The following is a 15286-nucleotide window of genomic DNA, read 5'->3' as shown; positions in this document are numbered from 1 at the left end:
TAACCAAACAAGACAAATGAATATAATGATCCATTTCATTTCTTTATCCATTCCATTCCTTCTCCCATTCCATTCCCCCTTCATTCCATTACCTCCAACCAAACATACCCTCAATTTCAACTATTTTCCAATAGCAAACCCCATAGAATGAGGAAAATTGAAGCAAGTAAACAAGAGCCATTTTGATTTGTCTTCAACCGGATTTAGTCAATGAACTAGCTTCATAAAGACATAAGCACATCTCTGGCTTTGAAATTGGAATGTAAATTGACAAAATAAAAGACCTTGTAGTTAAACTAGCAATTCAAACGAATACGGATGAAACAAAAACTTTTTAAGTTTTATCATTAACATATCCATACAACACCTGAAGTCTAAATGCACATAAAATACATCCTTACAAGTTTGGCCATACAACAATTATGTAACCACCATCACTTAGATCCTAATCCACTTTAGTCTCATCCTTAACCGTTGATGTTCTTTCTGAGACTAACTGTCCAACCTTCACATACTTCTCCTCAAACTTAGCCTCCCAATCTTCCAGCACTTCAAGCTCGGATGCACTAAGACCTTCAATGTTCCCGGTTAGGTCAGATGGCTCGAATGACATCAAAGCCAAGGCTCGGCTTGCATCCCGGCCAGCAAATAAAGCATACGGCCCACCGGGACCGTAGAACATCCTGAAACAATAACATGGTATTTAACTGACATCCATATACTACATATGCCATATCTCCTAAAATGGAAGTTGTGTTTGAACTCTTTGGAGCAACTAGAGGTGGTAACTTCAGACCGTTTACTTATTACGTTTATCTTTTAACAATATATTGCTAAAATTATTTAAAAAGGATCAGGCTATACGCACACTACCGATGTATTACCCACACACCATTGGCACATTATACGAATACATATGCACCGTGTAAGGTCATACAGCCCATATGATATGCTAAAGGGGTTTATGCAGCCCGTAAATAGATATAAAACAAGCTTTATAAGAGCTGTTACATGACCAACATAACTTCACTAAAACTGACGTATGTGACAAATGTGTCGTGTCATAAATTATACAGCCCTTATAACCTCATATGGCCTGCATATGATGTGACAGACGTGCTAGCGTGCAGATCTGGATGTGGTGTATGAGCTAAAAAACATGTCAAAAGTCACAAAACGAGTTCTTTTTTAATCGCATACAACCTCCTAAATAACTTTATTCAATATACTACATTGCTACTGTAATCATGAAGTCTTTCTAAATCACATATATCTAATTATCATAAATTGCATTATTAAATCGAGAAAAAAGTGCTTCCGGGTCAACGTGACGGCTCATTTTGCCACCTCTATGTGCAGCATCTCACCAATATCAATAATCGCGATATTGTTGAAAAGAAGCATTCAACATTGTCCTATTTTTTATATCTTCCATGATTCCATTAACAAACAAAATAAATTAAATAGATTTTCATCTTCTCAAAGGCCCCTATATCACTAAATACATCAAAAAAACACCATTCTATGTTCATTTTCCAACTTATATATCATCACACTAATAAACTAAAGATATAAATGATATCAATTGTCAGTCCTGAGTACAAAACGATATTATTTTTTTAAAAGCCCTAATTTATCAAAATTTGGCAAATAAATCTAAAAATATGTTGTGACTGACCTGGAGCGAGAAACATCATAGATCTTTCCTTTAATAGCCATCAACAAGGGTTTATTCGGATCCGAACCGTTGTACGGTCTCAATTCCTCCTCCGTAATGTCTCCAATTTGGACCGGTTCACGCAGTGTGAACTGCTGCTGCTGCTCACGCTTGACGGCCACGTAGTCGTCAGCCGCCACGAACATGGTGGACACGAGCTTGTAGACGACCACCATCATCGCCGATATGGTGAAGAAGGCCGTCGGTGATAGTCCGGTGTAGTCAGTGATCGCATCCGTTATTGTTGTGTACAACGCCATCGATTTTTAGTTAGTTTGGTAAAAGTAAACTAAAACCCCTTTTAGCTGATTCAACTAGAAGATGGTATCCCAACTACGAAGTGGGTGACGTCACACCGTGTTGTTATACTACCTGTATAATGTTTCGAATGTTATTCGGCTCATATGTTCATACGACATGTATAAATGTTATTGTTGTGTAGATAGTGTATTAATGATGCTTTACATAAGCGAGAAGCACTTGCCCTTTATGTAATGATGCACTTGAATCTTGCTACGTGGCTTCGGTCATTTGACAATTTATTAGTAATTGGTGTCAAATTCCACCGGTTTATGCTTCCGAAGTACGTGATCTTCTTAAGGAACACTCGAGCATAAGAGTTGAAGAAGGCAAAAAGGAGGTTGTTAAATCCAGCATCCTTACAACATGTTGGTGTTTATGGAAGGCAACATATGAAGATTTATTTAAAAAGCACGAATATCGGTGAATATGATAAAGGAAGATATAAAACGAGTCTCGTTCTTATGGGTCAAAAGTCTCGTTGTTAGACAATATAGTCAGGCATGCTTGTAAACCGTCTTTTAGCATTTAAAACTTCAGTACTATCTATTTTGTAAATTAACAAAAAAAAAAAACCACCCGTTAAAATCTTTGAAAAATGAGTGGTGTTGTGACGGTTTATAAAGATATGTAGTTGTAGATGCTTTTAAAAAAAATAAAAAACTTACAAAGTTCTATAACTATTAAAATAAGGCTTGGGTTATTCATACACCAAGTAGGTTATTCAAACACCAGGAAGGCCTATACGAGTCGTATATCGTATAGGTGTAGTATCAAGTCATTTTCAAGTCCGGCGTGTCAGTTTTCATTTATTTGTATCGTATAGCCTGTATAGGGCTATACGACTCGTATAGAGTCTGTTTAACTCATATAGGGGGGGGGGGGGGGGGGTTAGATTATTTTAAAATTACAAAATATTAAAAATACATCCGAGTTGTTTACAAAATAGAAACACGTGATTTAAAAGTAAATATTTTGCTATATACATAAAAACATACAAGCAACGTGAGTGTTTTTGGGTAACGACTTTTTATATGTGGTCATGCAATCCATTTTGGTTGACGCCCATATGAGTTATCTAAGCTTTTGAAATATAACTGCCATAAAAATAATTACGTTTGTTAATGCAAATGTTTTGATTTGTATTAACTCGTCTTTTAATATAGCCTTTATAAAATTATAGTAGTTCAATGTCTTATAGTTTACATGACGAATGAAATAGAAGTTATAGGATTGGAGCAAGAAAAACTAATACATGGCCTATACGGGTCGTATAGACCATAAAATAATTATAAATATTTGGTCAAAGTACAGCTGACGTGCAGTCTACATGAGTCGTATAGACCCTATACGGCTCGTATAGGGTCTATACGAACAAGAATATCTGTACGACTCGTATAGGGTCTATACGGCTCGTATAGACTGCAAAAAGCTGCCACACTGTCACCTCCGTACACATGTTAATAAGTTAGGCCTATACGACTCGTATAGGCCCTATACGAGTCGCATAGCCTTAATTCACATACCATGGGGATGGTGTTTGTATATAACAAACCATTAATAATCATACACCCATCATAATTTATTAGAAAAATCAATACAAAACAAACCATGATTCGATGTAGTAGTAGGTAGAGTAGATACACGAGGATGATATTATTAGAAAGCAACATCACACAGAAGTAAAAAACAAAAGAGATAATTTAGTGCTTGTGGAATGTGTCCGGATCCTTGACAACGGTCACAGCACATGGTGCAGTTGTCATCACGTAATCTGTCACGCTTCCAAGTATTATCCTTCACAATTAACCGCATTCGTTATTATAAAAAGCCTTGGGATACAAGTAGTGTAACACATGAACGTTTAAAATCTTTGTGAGTTAGCTTTAAAAATTGCAATCTATACAAAAGACCACTCACACACTACAATCGTCACAAAAAGTGATCATAGGGTGATTTTAAGACAAAAATGTCATATAGGCCGCGTGAGGTCCAAACCGTACAGTCTGTTGATTTTTTTATCAACAAAAAGGTAACTAATATGGCCCTGATAAAGTCATAAGGCCAATATGACTTTCGTCTATCATACGAGTATACGACCAGTATATCTTCATACGATTTGTTTAAACGAAAATGGATATCAAATGACATGTAGATGGTATACATTTTTTAAAGGTGGGGTGTTGCAGGATCGTCTTCGAGATTTCATGTGACCAAGATGAATACTAAAAAATGGCCTTCATATTGTTTCTTTTTTTCCTTAAAAACGATTGTTCATTGTTTTAATTCATCTACTAGGCTCATACCCAATGTAACATGTTATTAGGTTGTTTAGTGTTTAATGAACTTGTTCAGATTTTTAGCCCCTTATTGGTGTTTTTAATCAAGCATTTTCAGTCCAATTTCACTAATAACAACTAAAAGAACATTATACATATATGATATATTATATATAACTTTTTTTAAAAAAATCATGCCCTTATCGAGACAATGCCCTAGACAGTGGCCGAGCTTTGTACGGGGTCTAACTGTCTTAGACGGCCTTGGTGTGTTGCATTAGTTAAATACTATCGATATCACAACCGGTTAAAAATTATTAATCGGGTTTAAAGAAAGAAAATAAAGCAAAGGGTACCTTCGGATGCCACTGAGTCCTCTGCTACCCATAACCAAAGAATCCAGCTTCAGATCTTCAATGGCTTCCACCAGCTTCTCTCTTGCATCTCCCCAATACAACTTTGCTACCACATGAATCTAGCAAACCAAATACGTATCAATATCTGATATCCAAAAAAACAAATTCATATGATATTATCATATATGAATCTAACCTCCTTTTGTCTAGCCCCTGTTTCAAGCAAGTCCAACACTTCAGCATCCATCTTCACATCGTATTTCGCCATCACTTCCGCCTCCCTAAACTCCACCAACGGAATCAATGCTACAACCATCCAAAAAAACACATCACTGAAATCGAATCGCATCGATTAATAAGATAATCACAGATACCCATAGGGGTGCAATGCAAACGAGCCAAGCTGCTCGCGAGCTACTCGAGATCGGTTCGTTAAAAAGCTCGATCGAGCTGAGCTCAATCGAGCCCGAGCCCGAGCCTAAAAGTAAGCTCGTTTAATAAACAAGCCCGAGCTTCGCTTATCGAGCTTGAGCCGGCTCGCAAGCCTCCTTTCATTTTTTTTTAAATATATATTTAATAATTATTAATTAATATAATAATTTCATGAAAAATAAATAAAAATAACAAAAATAATATATATTATTTTATACATAAATATATATAAAAATAATAAAAAATAATTGATAAATAGTAAACGAGCCGACCTCAAGCTTTGAAAATAGAGATAGAAACAAGCCAAGCTCGAGCTCCGTATAAGTTAAACAAGCCAAGCTCGGGCTCGGCTCGTTTGCACCCCTAAGTCTATCCATGACCTGGTTGTCTAGCACAGCACGACTAGTGGTACTGTATTGTCCCACTAGAGTGGTTATCAAATTGAATCCATCAACCAGATACACATATACCCATAACCTAATGGTCTAGTGTTGTCCCACTAAAGTGGTGTCAGTTTATATATAATTTAGGAGTAAGAAATTGTTATCAACAACTTACGAGAACCAGTGGCCTCCCAGAGTTGATTCCGGGACTCATCGGCGGTGTGAGGTTTGACATGGATGATATAGAACGTATCACCCTTATCAGCTAAGTTATCGATTGCCCATTTCAAAGCTGACTTGCTGCTCTTTGAGAAGTCTATGGCTATTCCAACTTTCCGATCCTTCACCATCTTTTCTTTAAGCTGATGATCTATCTATCAAGAACCAGATCTGCAATTCTTTTGATTTTTTGATGTTTTGTTTGGCGTTTTGTCAACTCTTGTAACATATGTGTCAAGGTGGGGTATGCAGTATGCACAGTTATAAGTGCCAACTGGAGGGAACCTGGAACCGGTTCGGAACACGGTTTTGTAGATGATTCACCGGGTTGGGTTATGTATGTTCTTATCCTTATCCTAGGACACAAGTAACGTGGTACATGTTTTGTTGATAATATAATTTTGAAATTAATTAATATTTTTAAGTGTAGTATAATCTAAACCAGGTTGGGAAAAAAAGATAAATAGACAAAACAATCATTTTTCATATTTTAACAAAATTAAAAAAAAAAAATTTAAAATAAAAGCAAATCTACCATTTATCTATTATCTGAATCTACCTTTTCAGATTGGACCCATGAATAAAAACCGTTTAACACCCATAATTTAATCATCATGGATTTGAAGCCGTAATATTTAGGTGTTGAACTTCTGTTCTACATAACTTGTGGATGTATGTGCATAATGAAAACACATGTCATAAGATTGCTACCAACAAATGAAGAAATTATAGCTTTATGCTGCATTAAATATCTATCAAACTTTGCTGCTAAATATATTCTTTTAAATGTGTTTACACTGGCTTTAAGAACCTGTTTCATCACAGTTTTATGCATACACCGGCTTTAAGAACTTATTTCGTCATAACGTGAATAGAGTTGAAGCCTATGTTAGTAAGCTTAACTGAATGTGTACAAAACCTGAGTACAGATATATCTCACAATCCAATCCAACCAAACCCAATTTTTTATTAGAAAACTAATTTCTTTCTCTTTCACCTATACAACCCAATCCAATATAATATTTCACTCATTATCACAACCCAATCTAAACCAATACTTTATTAAATAAATACTTTAAATAATGTGAAAGAATAATATATAAAGGTACAGGTTATATAATAAAATATATCAATTGATTGCAAACTTGGATTGGTGAAGCAAACGGATTGATTGCCACAAACAAATTTGAAGTGTTTTTAGAATGAAAAAAGTGTTTTGTCTTTTGTCTACCTTGCAATCGATTGGGGTAAAGGATTGCTTTAGTGGGTAATAAAAAAAAGTTCACGTTGTATTTTATGGAAGAAGTTAATGATGAAACTAACATATATTGTATCAAGAAACCCTTAAAATATTTATCAACTGTAAATATTTTAGGTAAGTTTAAATCAAGAAATACTTAAAAGTATGCGTTCTAATTTAATGATAAATTCAAATTTTAAATAGAAATCGAAATCAAAACTTGAAGTTAAAGGTCAAACATCAAAGTCAATAATAATTGTAATTGTCATATTTATACTTTTGTAAGTTAACAATTTACTTTTTAAGAAAATTTGGCCAATAAACTATAAAATTATAAACAAAATACCTAAATAATAAAATAAGACGTTAAAATTGATTAAAAATCATCTCTCGAGCTATACGTACTCTAATGAATAATAAATATGATCATACTGTTGGAAAAAACTAATTTATGTGTTATCAAAATGGGTTAAATTAGATAATCTAGACAAAAAAGATTTAAAATTAACAAAATTTATATTTTTTAACACTAAAATGTAAAGGAAAAAAATCAACTTGCAAACGCCTCTATTATTAAGTTTCACGGATAGCTTTTGAACTCCAACTACATATGAAAAACAACATTTAAACAAATATATAATTGGTTCTGCTAGAGACACCCATACACCCCCCTATACATACACAAACCGGGGCGTATTGGGTCCCCTATACACCCCGTATAGCTCTATACGGGACGTATTAATGAGTGTTTAGAAAAAGGGGCTGTCTCTAGAATTCCCCAATCTAAATATGTTTGAAAACGAATGGTGTCAATGTTGCTAAAAGACCATAATGTTGTAGCTAGGGTGGAGTATTGTAATTAGTGTATGGAGAAGATAACTTCGGTTTAGACATGTCTTTATATTGTTCTAACGTCATTTTTTTTATCGAATTATAATACTTTTTGCAACCACAAGTAGTGACATAGTCAGGGTTTTTTTCTTCGGGTTTGGAAATTTTCTAGGGGCGGACGACAAATTGTCCATCACTAACGTTCGGGTTTTTCTTGTATGGTTAGGATCGAGCCACATAATAAAAATAGCAAAAATGAATTAAAATGCAAAAAAATTAAAGAAGTACATTAATTGATATTAAGAGCTTTATAAGGGTTCGATGTAAAGGTTTCTACGGGTTCCATTTCAAAATTTATACGGATGCGATGTCAAAATATACGAATACATAAAATTAAAAAAATGTGTACGGGCTCAGCCGAACCCATTCCTCTTTACTTGCCTACGCTCTTGGCCACAAGGAAAAAACCCATTAAAGGACCTATGGGTTTGATAATACGTTTATGTGTCATATGTTATGTGCGGGAGTATATCATAGGGAGGCAAAGTGGGAAAAAAGAGCATTTTATAAATAGAAGGCTCTTCGGGCTTACACCCTCATGAGTCAGCAAAGTCTGGGCTCTCCTAAAGGCCTTATTTGTTGGGCTTTAGTCCGGTTTTGAAGTTAACTTATCATTAGAGGTGCACAAATCGGGTTTTTTCAAATACTCGGGTTCGGGTATGGAACCGGGTTCGGGTATGGCAGGGTATTAAAAAATCGGGTATTGGCAATACCCGGGTCGGGTCCGGGTATTCTCTCTAAAAACCATACCCTATGCGTCGGGTTCGGGTCGGATATCGAACCGAGTCTTCTAAAACTGGGTATTTGAATACCCTATTTTCGGGTATTGAAAAAAAATCCTATTTTTGGGTTTTTTGGGGCTTTTTTCGGGTTTTTTCCGGGTATAGATTGGGTTTTTTTTTAAGGGGTTACAATTTTTAGGGGTATTTTCGGGTATTTTTCAGGTATTTTTGGGGTAATTTTGGGTATAGATCGGGCATTTGAAATACCCGATTTCGGGTATTAGAAAAACCCGGTTCCGGGTTTGCAACCTGTTCCGATTTTCGGGTATTACCGGATATAAATCGAGTACGGTTCCGGGTACAGGTTTTAGTACTGAAATGCATACCCTATCCGTACCGTACGGGTAGGGTTGGGTACAGGCTCGGGTATTAAAAACCCCGGTATAAAAAAAACCGGTTCCAGGTATTTTTTTGGGGTCTGGTTCCAAGTTCGGGTTTTTTGTGCACATCTACTTATCATTAACTATTTAACCAGATATCATAATATATATTGTTCTAAAAATATATGTTTACATGTAATATTACCTCTTAAACTGCCTGGCTTGATTTAATAATCGTCTGACTAGCAATTAGCAAAGATAGCAAACGATCATCAGTCTTTTTGCTATTGGATTTGATCATTTACTTGTCATTTTTTAGTTCACTCAAACTCAGTTGATTCATTTATGTAAATTCCATTAGCTTGTTAACGAACCGCGGTGCTCTCTTCAATTTAGAGGGTGTTTGGGATTGCTTATTTTCACCAACTTGTAACTTATTAATTTGTTGAAAAGTAATAAGGTGTTTGGAATTGCTTATATTGTGAGAGAAAAAGTTTCATAAGTTACACTTTGTAACTTGTTAACTTAATAAAAAGTTATAAGGAAGTAAAATAAGGAATCCCAAACACCCCCTTAACATAGTAGCAAGTGTGTTCTCTCTGTTTCAAAAATATAATATTACTATCTACCTATTCTAATAAAGTAAAATAAATGTGGACATTTGTCATGTTTTGGTTAATTTTTATAATTTTTTTCCCTCCAAAACTAATATACCTTAATATATGTAATAAATCAATAATGATTCACTTTCTTTTTACACTATATTTATATAATATCTATATATTTTTATAAATATAAATATTAATATATTATTTTACTATATATTTCAAAATACTTGGTGAATTTCAAAAATCAACAACAAATCATGTTTCTCAAATGAAAATTGTTTCAGGTTTTTTGTGGAACTTAAATTTGATTTTATGGGCCAAAAGTTGGTAAATAGATTGTTTGGTATAAGTTAACTGCATTTAGGTTAAAATTTGTAACCTATATTTATATAATATCTATATATTTTTTATAAATATAAATATTAATATATTTTTTTACTATATATTTCAAAATACTTGGTGAATTTCAAAAATCAACAACAAATCTTGTTTCTCAAATGAAAATTGTTTCAGGTTTTTTGTGGAACTTAAATTTGATTTTATGGGCCAAAAGTTGGTAAATAGATTGTTTGGTACAAGTTAACTGCATTTAGAATAAATTTTGTAACGGGTCAAAAGTGAAAATTTTGAGTATTTTTAAAAGTTTGAAAATGCAAAATAGATTTATCGTCAAATTTGTTATAAATTCAAAGTGTTGACTTTAAAATGTCAAAAGTATGACAGTTAGAAGTTTAAACATGATTCGGGTTTCAAATTTATTTTTAAGGGCATTTTTTGAAATAATCAAAAAGTTCGGGATTTGGCAAACTGACTATTTTTCCATCAACTATTAAAATATAAGAAAAGATTGCAAACACTTTTGACGTGCCACCCCTATGCCTATAAATGATTCTAACATTTATCAAATTTGAAATATTTATGCCAACATTAATTTTTCTTTCAATGACGATCAGAACGTTATATGGAAAGCATGTCTTGCAAAACTATGCTCAAATGAATATTCACAAAATTGAATGGGTTAACATGTTATATTTTATGTCGTCATTATGACAAAGTCGAGAAGCCCTCTAAAACTTATCAAAATCTTTTTCATTGTGTAGTTCAGAAAAACATAGCTCTTGAAAAACATCCATTGTTACAATTTAATGTTCTACTTTCCTTTGATAGATGGTAAATTGATAAATATATCAATAAAGGTAACGCTCCTTTTGTATTTAGGCTGAGTGGTTAGAACTACTATCATATGAGAAGCTTTTTCTCTGAAATTGGTTCATAACCAAAAGTCTTTCAATTATACATATATGGCACCGAGAATGAATTTTTCAATAGAAAGAAACATTCTCGGGTATGTTTTTGCACGGACATTTTTTTATTAAGTTAATTTAAAAAAATTATTTTGTGATATAAATAAAATCAATTTATGTACACATTTTATAGATACAAGCATAGATGTAATACATTTTTTTCATATACGCTATGTAATTACTTTTTTACTTATAATTTTATAATTTGAATTATCCCGTGTATGACACGGGCTCTAAAACTAGTTATTAATAATATAATGAATGCAATGCCTTATAAGTAACAAGAGATACGATTTATGATGTAATATTTAGCCGGTAAAATTTATAAGGATATTATAAAATACAAAATTACTTGAAATAAAGACAGGTCTCCCCAATTAGGCAAGTGCATGAGGATCATGTTGGATTTTTTTGGGCCAGATTTATCAAATACCAAAATCAAGATGACAAGATGCTTTAGTTTACCCACAACCCATTGCGGCATTGCTATGGCCGTCCAAACGTTCGTTGTCCGAACTCGCTCGATTGTAAACGAGCCGCTCTGTTCGGTTCGGTTTGTAAACGAGCCAAGCAACAAGCAAGGGTCTACTTGGTTCGGTTCGGCTCAAATATTTTTAATTGTTTTTGTGTATATATATAAATATATAGACAACACACATAAATACAAGCATACATGTTTTCCCTTTTAAAATTTCCCTATTCCGTCAATTTTATAATTTCATTTTTTTGCTTCAACTTCTCAGAATACTACAAATTTATTTACATGATCATTACATCAAACTTCAAACTTCTTTCTTTGGAAATTTATAACATATTTCACGTTTGTTTAGAAACTACCAGTTTGTTTATGTAACACCCCAACCTAGAACAGGCTGGCGTGTCATTATTATAGATATCAAATCACAGCCATAATCAAAATTACAATAAATCAAAGCAACTAAAGTCACATTATTAAACCAAAAAGAATTAACTTTTTAAAATCTTGAACTTTGTTACTCTCTCACATCACTAATTCCCATGATTTCCCGAATTACCTGTGAACAAATAAGAAAACACAGACAAAGAAAACACGGCTGAGCCAAAAATTGCCTAGTAACGGAAAGGACAACAATAACGACGATAAGACGAATAAACAGAAGCACGATAATATAACAAAATCTATATTAACCAAAATAAGTATGAAACCGAAATCTGATACTTTTAGAGCATATGACAAAAAACCGATACTAAACGTATTACTAAACATATAACGGAGACTGACTTGCCCGACGAGTGATGTTACTAAAATAAGTCGCGTATTAATGGAGTACCCAGAGCTGAAACATATAACATATGACATATAATTTGTAACATATAACGTGTGACATATAACGTGTAACATATAACTGAACTAGGATCGATCCATACGCCCATAAATGGCCAAAGTACTATTTAGAGACGTCGTGAACTTTTAAACACACTGTCACGAAAAGTGTTGTGCTCAGGTAACAGAGTACTAAACCTGAAAAGCAATATAACTACCAAACATATAACATATTAACAGAAATTCATATTACTATCCGTAGGAACATGCAATAATGAGTACGAGTTATAAAATCTATTGCATGCTACAAAAAATATATTATATTATATAAAATAACTGAACTCAAAATGTAACTGACGCATAACGAAAATCCGTATTACAAGTAACGAAATAGAGTCAATACTATGAGTAAACGAGAATAGAAAACCGTATTACGAATAGAATATAATTAGTACTATGAGTGAAAGAAATCAGAAACCGTACTACGAAGTAACGGAATATAAATAATACTAAGAGGAAACAAAGACGGAAACCGTACCTTAGTTAACAATGAGCAAGAAAGTGAAGTCGAGTCACGCTAAGTTGTACTAACACCTACATTTTATTTATTTTTCAATCAAACTTATTAAACTTTATTGGTTAATTGATTTTCCGGTGACAGGGCTTTTATAATCTTCACTATTTATTGTAGAAACTTATTGTCATGCTTGTTTTAGTAATTATTATCAAGAACGTTTAAGTTTCCAAAATGTGACAACTTTACATATAATCAAAATTTTACTTAGCTTTGTTTATTCGTGTTTTGAAGTAATAAAAAGAACAATACATAAAGTAAGATCCAATTCTCATTTAAAAAAAACTAGGGGACACTCTTTATTTAATTAAACAAACCCTTACTAAAACTCTTAAATTTGATCCAAAGTCAAAACGCAAAAGTAACTATTTTGTTGAATAACTGTTTAATTTATAGAAAATAAATAAATAAGCTTGATTGTTATTAAATAATAAAATCTTTAACATTCACAAGCATTCACACAGAACACCTACAAACACACACATCCACACAAAGTACACCTACAACCACCCACATGCACTCTTCACCACACACACCATACAATATAAGCATGCATCACACACCTCACACACAGCACACACATACGAGACTATATTCTTCGCCGAACCAAAAGGAAACGAACCGCGGTCGCCGGAACAAATCAAAACGATACTGAAATTTCTATCTTTAAAATCAAATCAAGCGGAGATTCTGATTCGGTACCTTAATATTACAACAAAACAGTTAGAGTGCGAGACGAGCGATGGCGCACAAGTGCGGGGTGGCGGCTAGCTCAGGCTGATGGCTAAGAAGGAGGAGTGCGACGGTGGTGGTTCATCGACCTCAAATGGTGGCTCAGGACAACAACAGGTGGTTAGAAACAGCGGCGGTACGCAGCGGCTGTAGTGGTTGTGACTGGCGGCAACCTCCCGTAGTGTCGTGAAAAGCGGCGGCGGCAGGAGATGATGGCCGTGCAGTGGCGGTAGAGGTTATGGTTGGCTGTGTGAATATGACAGGGAGGAAGGAACGGATTTTATATGTATTTAAACGGTTGGCTAATCCCAAAACTCGCTTTAATTGTTTTTTAATAGGATTAGAATTAAGTTTCGGATGAAACTCGTTTTCCTCGGAAGTTATAGCAGAAGAGATAATGCTAATGCATGGTTTTCAAATCAACTTTCAAGATATAGCAAAATTCACCCTTATCATTGTTTCGAATTTTTATTTATTTATTTTTATTTTTCATATATTTACAAATTAAACCTTTTTGTTTAGTATTATGCATTTTATAACTTATTGATGAGTGGGTAAAATAATGCGTTTTTAATGTCTAATATCGTGCGTTTTAGCTATTTATATATATCGAACATGATTACTTTGAGATCTTTTATGATTGCAGGTGTGTTGGTGTTTAATGGAGCCAAATGGAGTTTAATGGAAACTATTAGGATGATACTTGAAAGTTAGAACGAAGATAAATGAGGCCGATAGTCAAGATATGGAGAAAAAATGAAGAAGACCATACAGGCCGCAAATTGTGCTATCAGGGCCGCAATTTGTGGTCCTGTCTGGTAAGAGAGGCCGCATGCAGGGGCGCAGATCAGGGAATTTTGGTAAAGAAGGCCGCAAGTTGCGGTCCTCTGAGCACAAATTGCGGCCTAGCTCGTGAAAAGACGCGGATTTTAGGTTTTTGCCTCCATGTATAAATATAACCTTAGGGTTACGAAAAGGGGACTTCTCCCAGCCGTTTTTGGGTATTAGGAAGCCATTTTCCACCATCCTAACACCTACCAATCACCACAATCATCCATGCTTTCATCATTCCACACCATAATCAAGCTATTCAAGATAAAGATGCAAGGCTAAAGCTTTTGTGACCACCTGCGGGAGTAGGGTTGTGTTTGTAAGCAAGACTTTTTGGTATTTTGAATCTTAATATTGGATGTTTGGTTGTTCATTCAACAGTTTTTCGTAATTGAATGTTTTGTGATTTTATTTTGAATCTTAATATTGGATGTTTTTCGTAATTGGTTTGTGGTCATCAACTTTTAGGATTAGGTTCTTAGAGTCATTGACCCGTTTATCTCTAGCCATTAAATCACTTACATTTATCAAACCCTAAAACTGGTAATCAATTAGGTTATTATTCAACTAAGCCAATTGTTCGGATTAAGCTCTGATGACAAGCGAGGTCAAATATCTAGTCTTTTGATTATAGGTGTAAGCAAACGAGTTTTCCTAATAAGTTTAATCAATTGGTCTAGTTGCTTCACAACCTGGAACCCGGAGTTTGGTTACTTTTCTTTTAACTGTTTTACAACTAAATCAATAATTAATCTGCTTGACATCGTCTGTCTGCCTAGCATAACTATTTATTAAACATTAAGCTCAATTAGCATTTTCCACTAATTCCCTGTGGATTCGACACCTTACTTCCCCTTGCTAGTAAAGGTATTTTACAAATGTTTTTGATTGACCATTCGACATCGATCAAAATGGCACCGTTGCAGGGGATAATCAATCAATTCATTCGGAACCAAGGAACAGTCAAGGGCCGTTTCAATTTGCGGAAAATGATATCGGATTCGATTTGGTTGAC

The 15286-nt window shown here is 34.1% G+C and overlaps 2 protein-coding genes across 2 annotated transcripts; both read right to left on the bottom strand.

Annotated features, from left to right (window-relative positions):
- Positions 1-339: 339 nt before the first annotated feature.
- LOC143545108 (membrane steroid-binding protein 2-like) lies at positions 340-1977 on the bottom strand. The gene is made up of 2 exons (XM_077037049.1): positions 1679-1977; positions 340-683 (listed from the first exon to the last, which is right to left on the bottom strand). Exons 1-2 carry the CDS (start codon positions 1975-1977, stop codon positions 446-448), a joined length of 537 nt encoding a protein of 178 aa, XP_076893164.1. The 3' UTR covers positions 340-445.
- Positions 1978-3699: 1722 nt separating this feature from the next.
- LOC143545107 (universal stress protein PHOS32-like) lies at positions 3700-5817 on the bottom strand. Its single transcript, XM_077037048.1, has 4 exons — positions 5643-5817; positions 4849-4958; positions 4653-4771; positions 3700-3814 (listed from the first exon to the last, which is right to left on the bottom strand). Exons 1-4 carry the CDS (start codon positions 5815-5817, stop codon positions 3721-3723), a joined length of 498 nt encoding a protein of 165 aa, XP_076893163.1. The 3' UTR covers positions 3700-3720.
- Between the last annotated feature and the right edge of the window lie 9469 nt (positions 5818-15286).

This window comes from Bidens hawaiensis, unplaced genomic scaffold, assembly GCF_021521415.1.
Source record: "Bidens hawaiensis isolate Kalapana, Puna unplaced genomic scaffold, B.hawaiensis_p1.1 tig00013821_1, whole genome shotgun sequence".
Lineage (NCBI taxonomy): Eukaryota > Viridiplantae > Streptophyta > Magnoliopsida > Asterales > Asteraceae > Bidens > Bidens hawaiensis.
Note: the sequence above shows the minus strand (reverse complement) of the source record. Positions and strands in the feature narration are given on the sequence as shown.

Bases quoted from the DNA above. Each gene is read 5' to 3' on its own strand.
- LOC143545108 (XM_077037049.1), bottom strand. From the start codon at position 1,977: ATGGCGTTGTACACAACAATAACGGATGCGATCACTGACTACACCGGA. The intron at 684-1,678 runs GTCAGTCACAAC...TTATTGTTTCAG, and splicing joins TATGATGTTTCTCGCTCCAG to GATGTTCTACGGTCCCGGTG.
- LOC143545107 (XM_077037048.1), bottom strand. From the start codon at position 5,817: ATGGTGAAGGATCGGAAAGTTGGAATAGCCATAGACTTCTCAAAGAGC. The intron at 4,959-5,642 runs GTAAGTTGTTGA...GGATGGTTGTAG, and splicing joins CTGGGAGGCCACTGGTTCTC to CATTGATTCCGTTGGTGGAG. The intron at 4,772-4,848 runs GTTAGATTCATA...TTGGTTTGCTAG, and splicing joins CAGGGGCTAGACAAAAGGAG to ATTCATGTGGTAGCAAAGTT.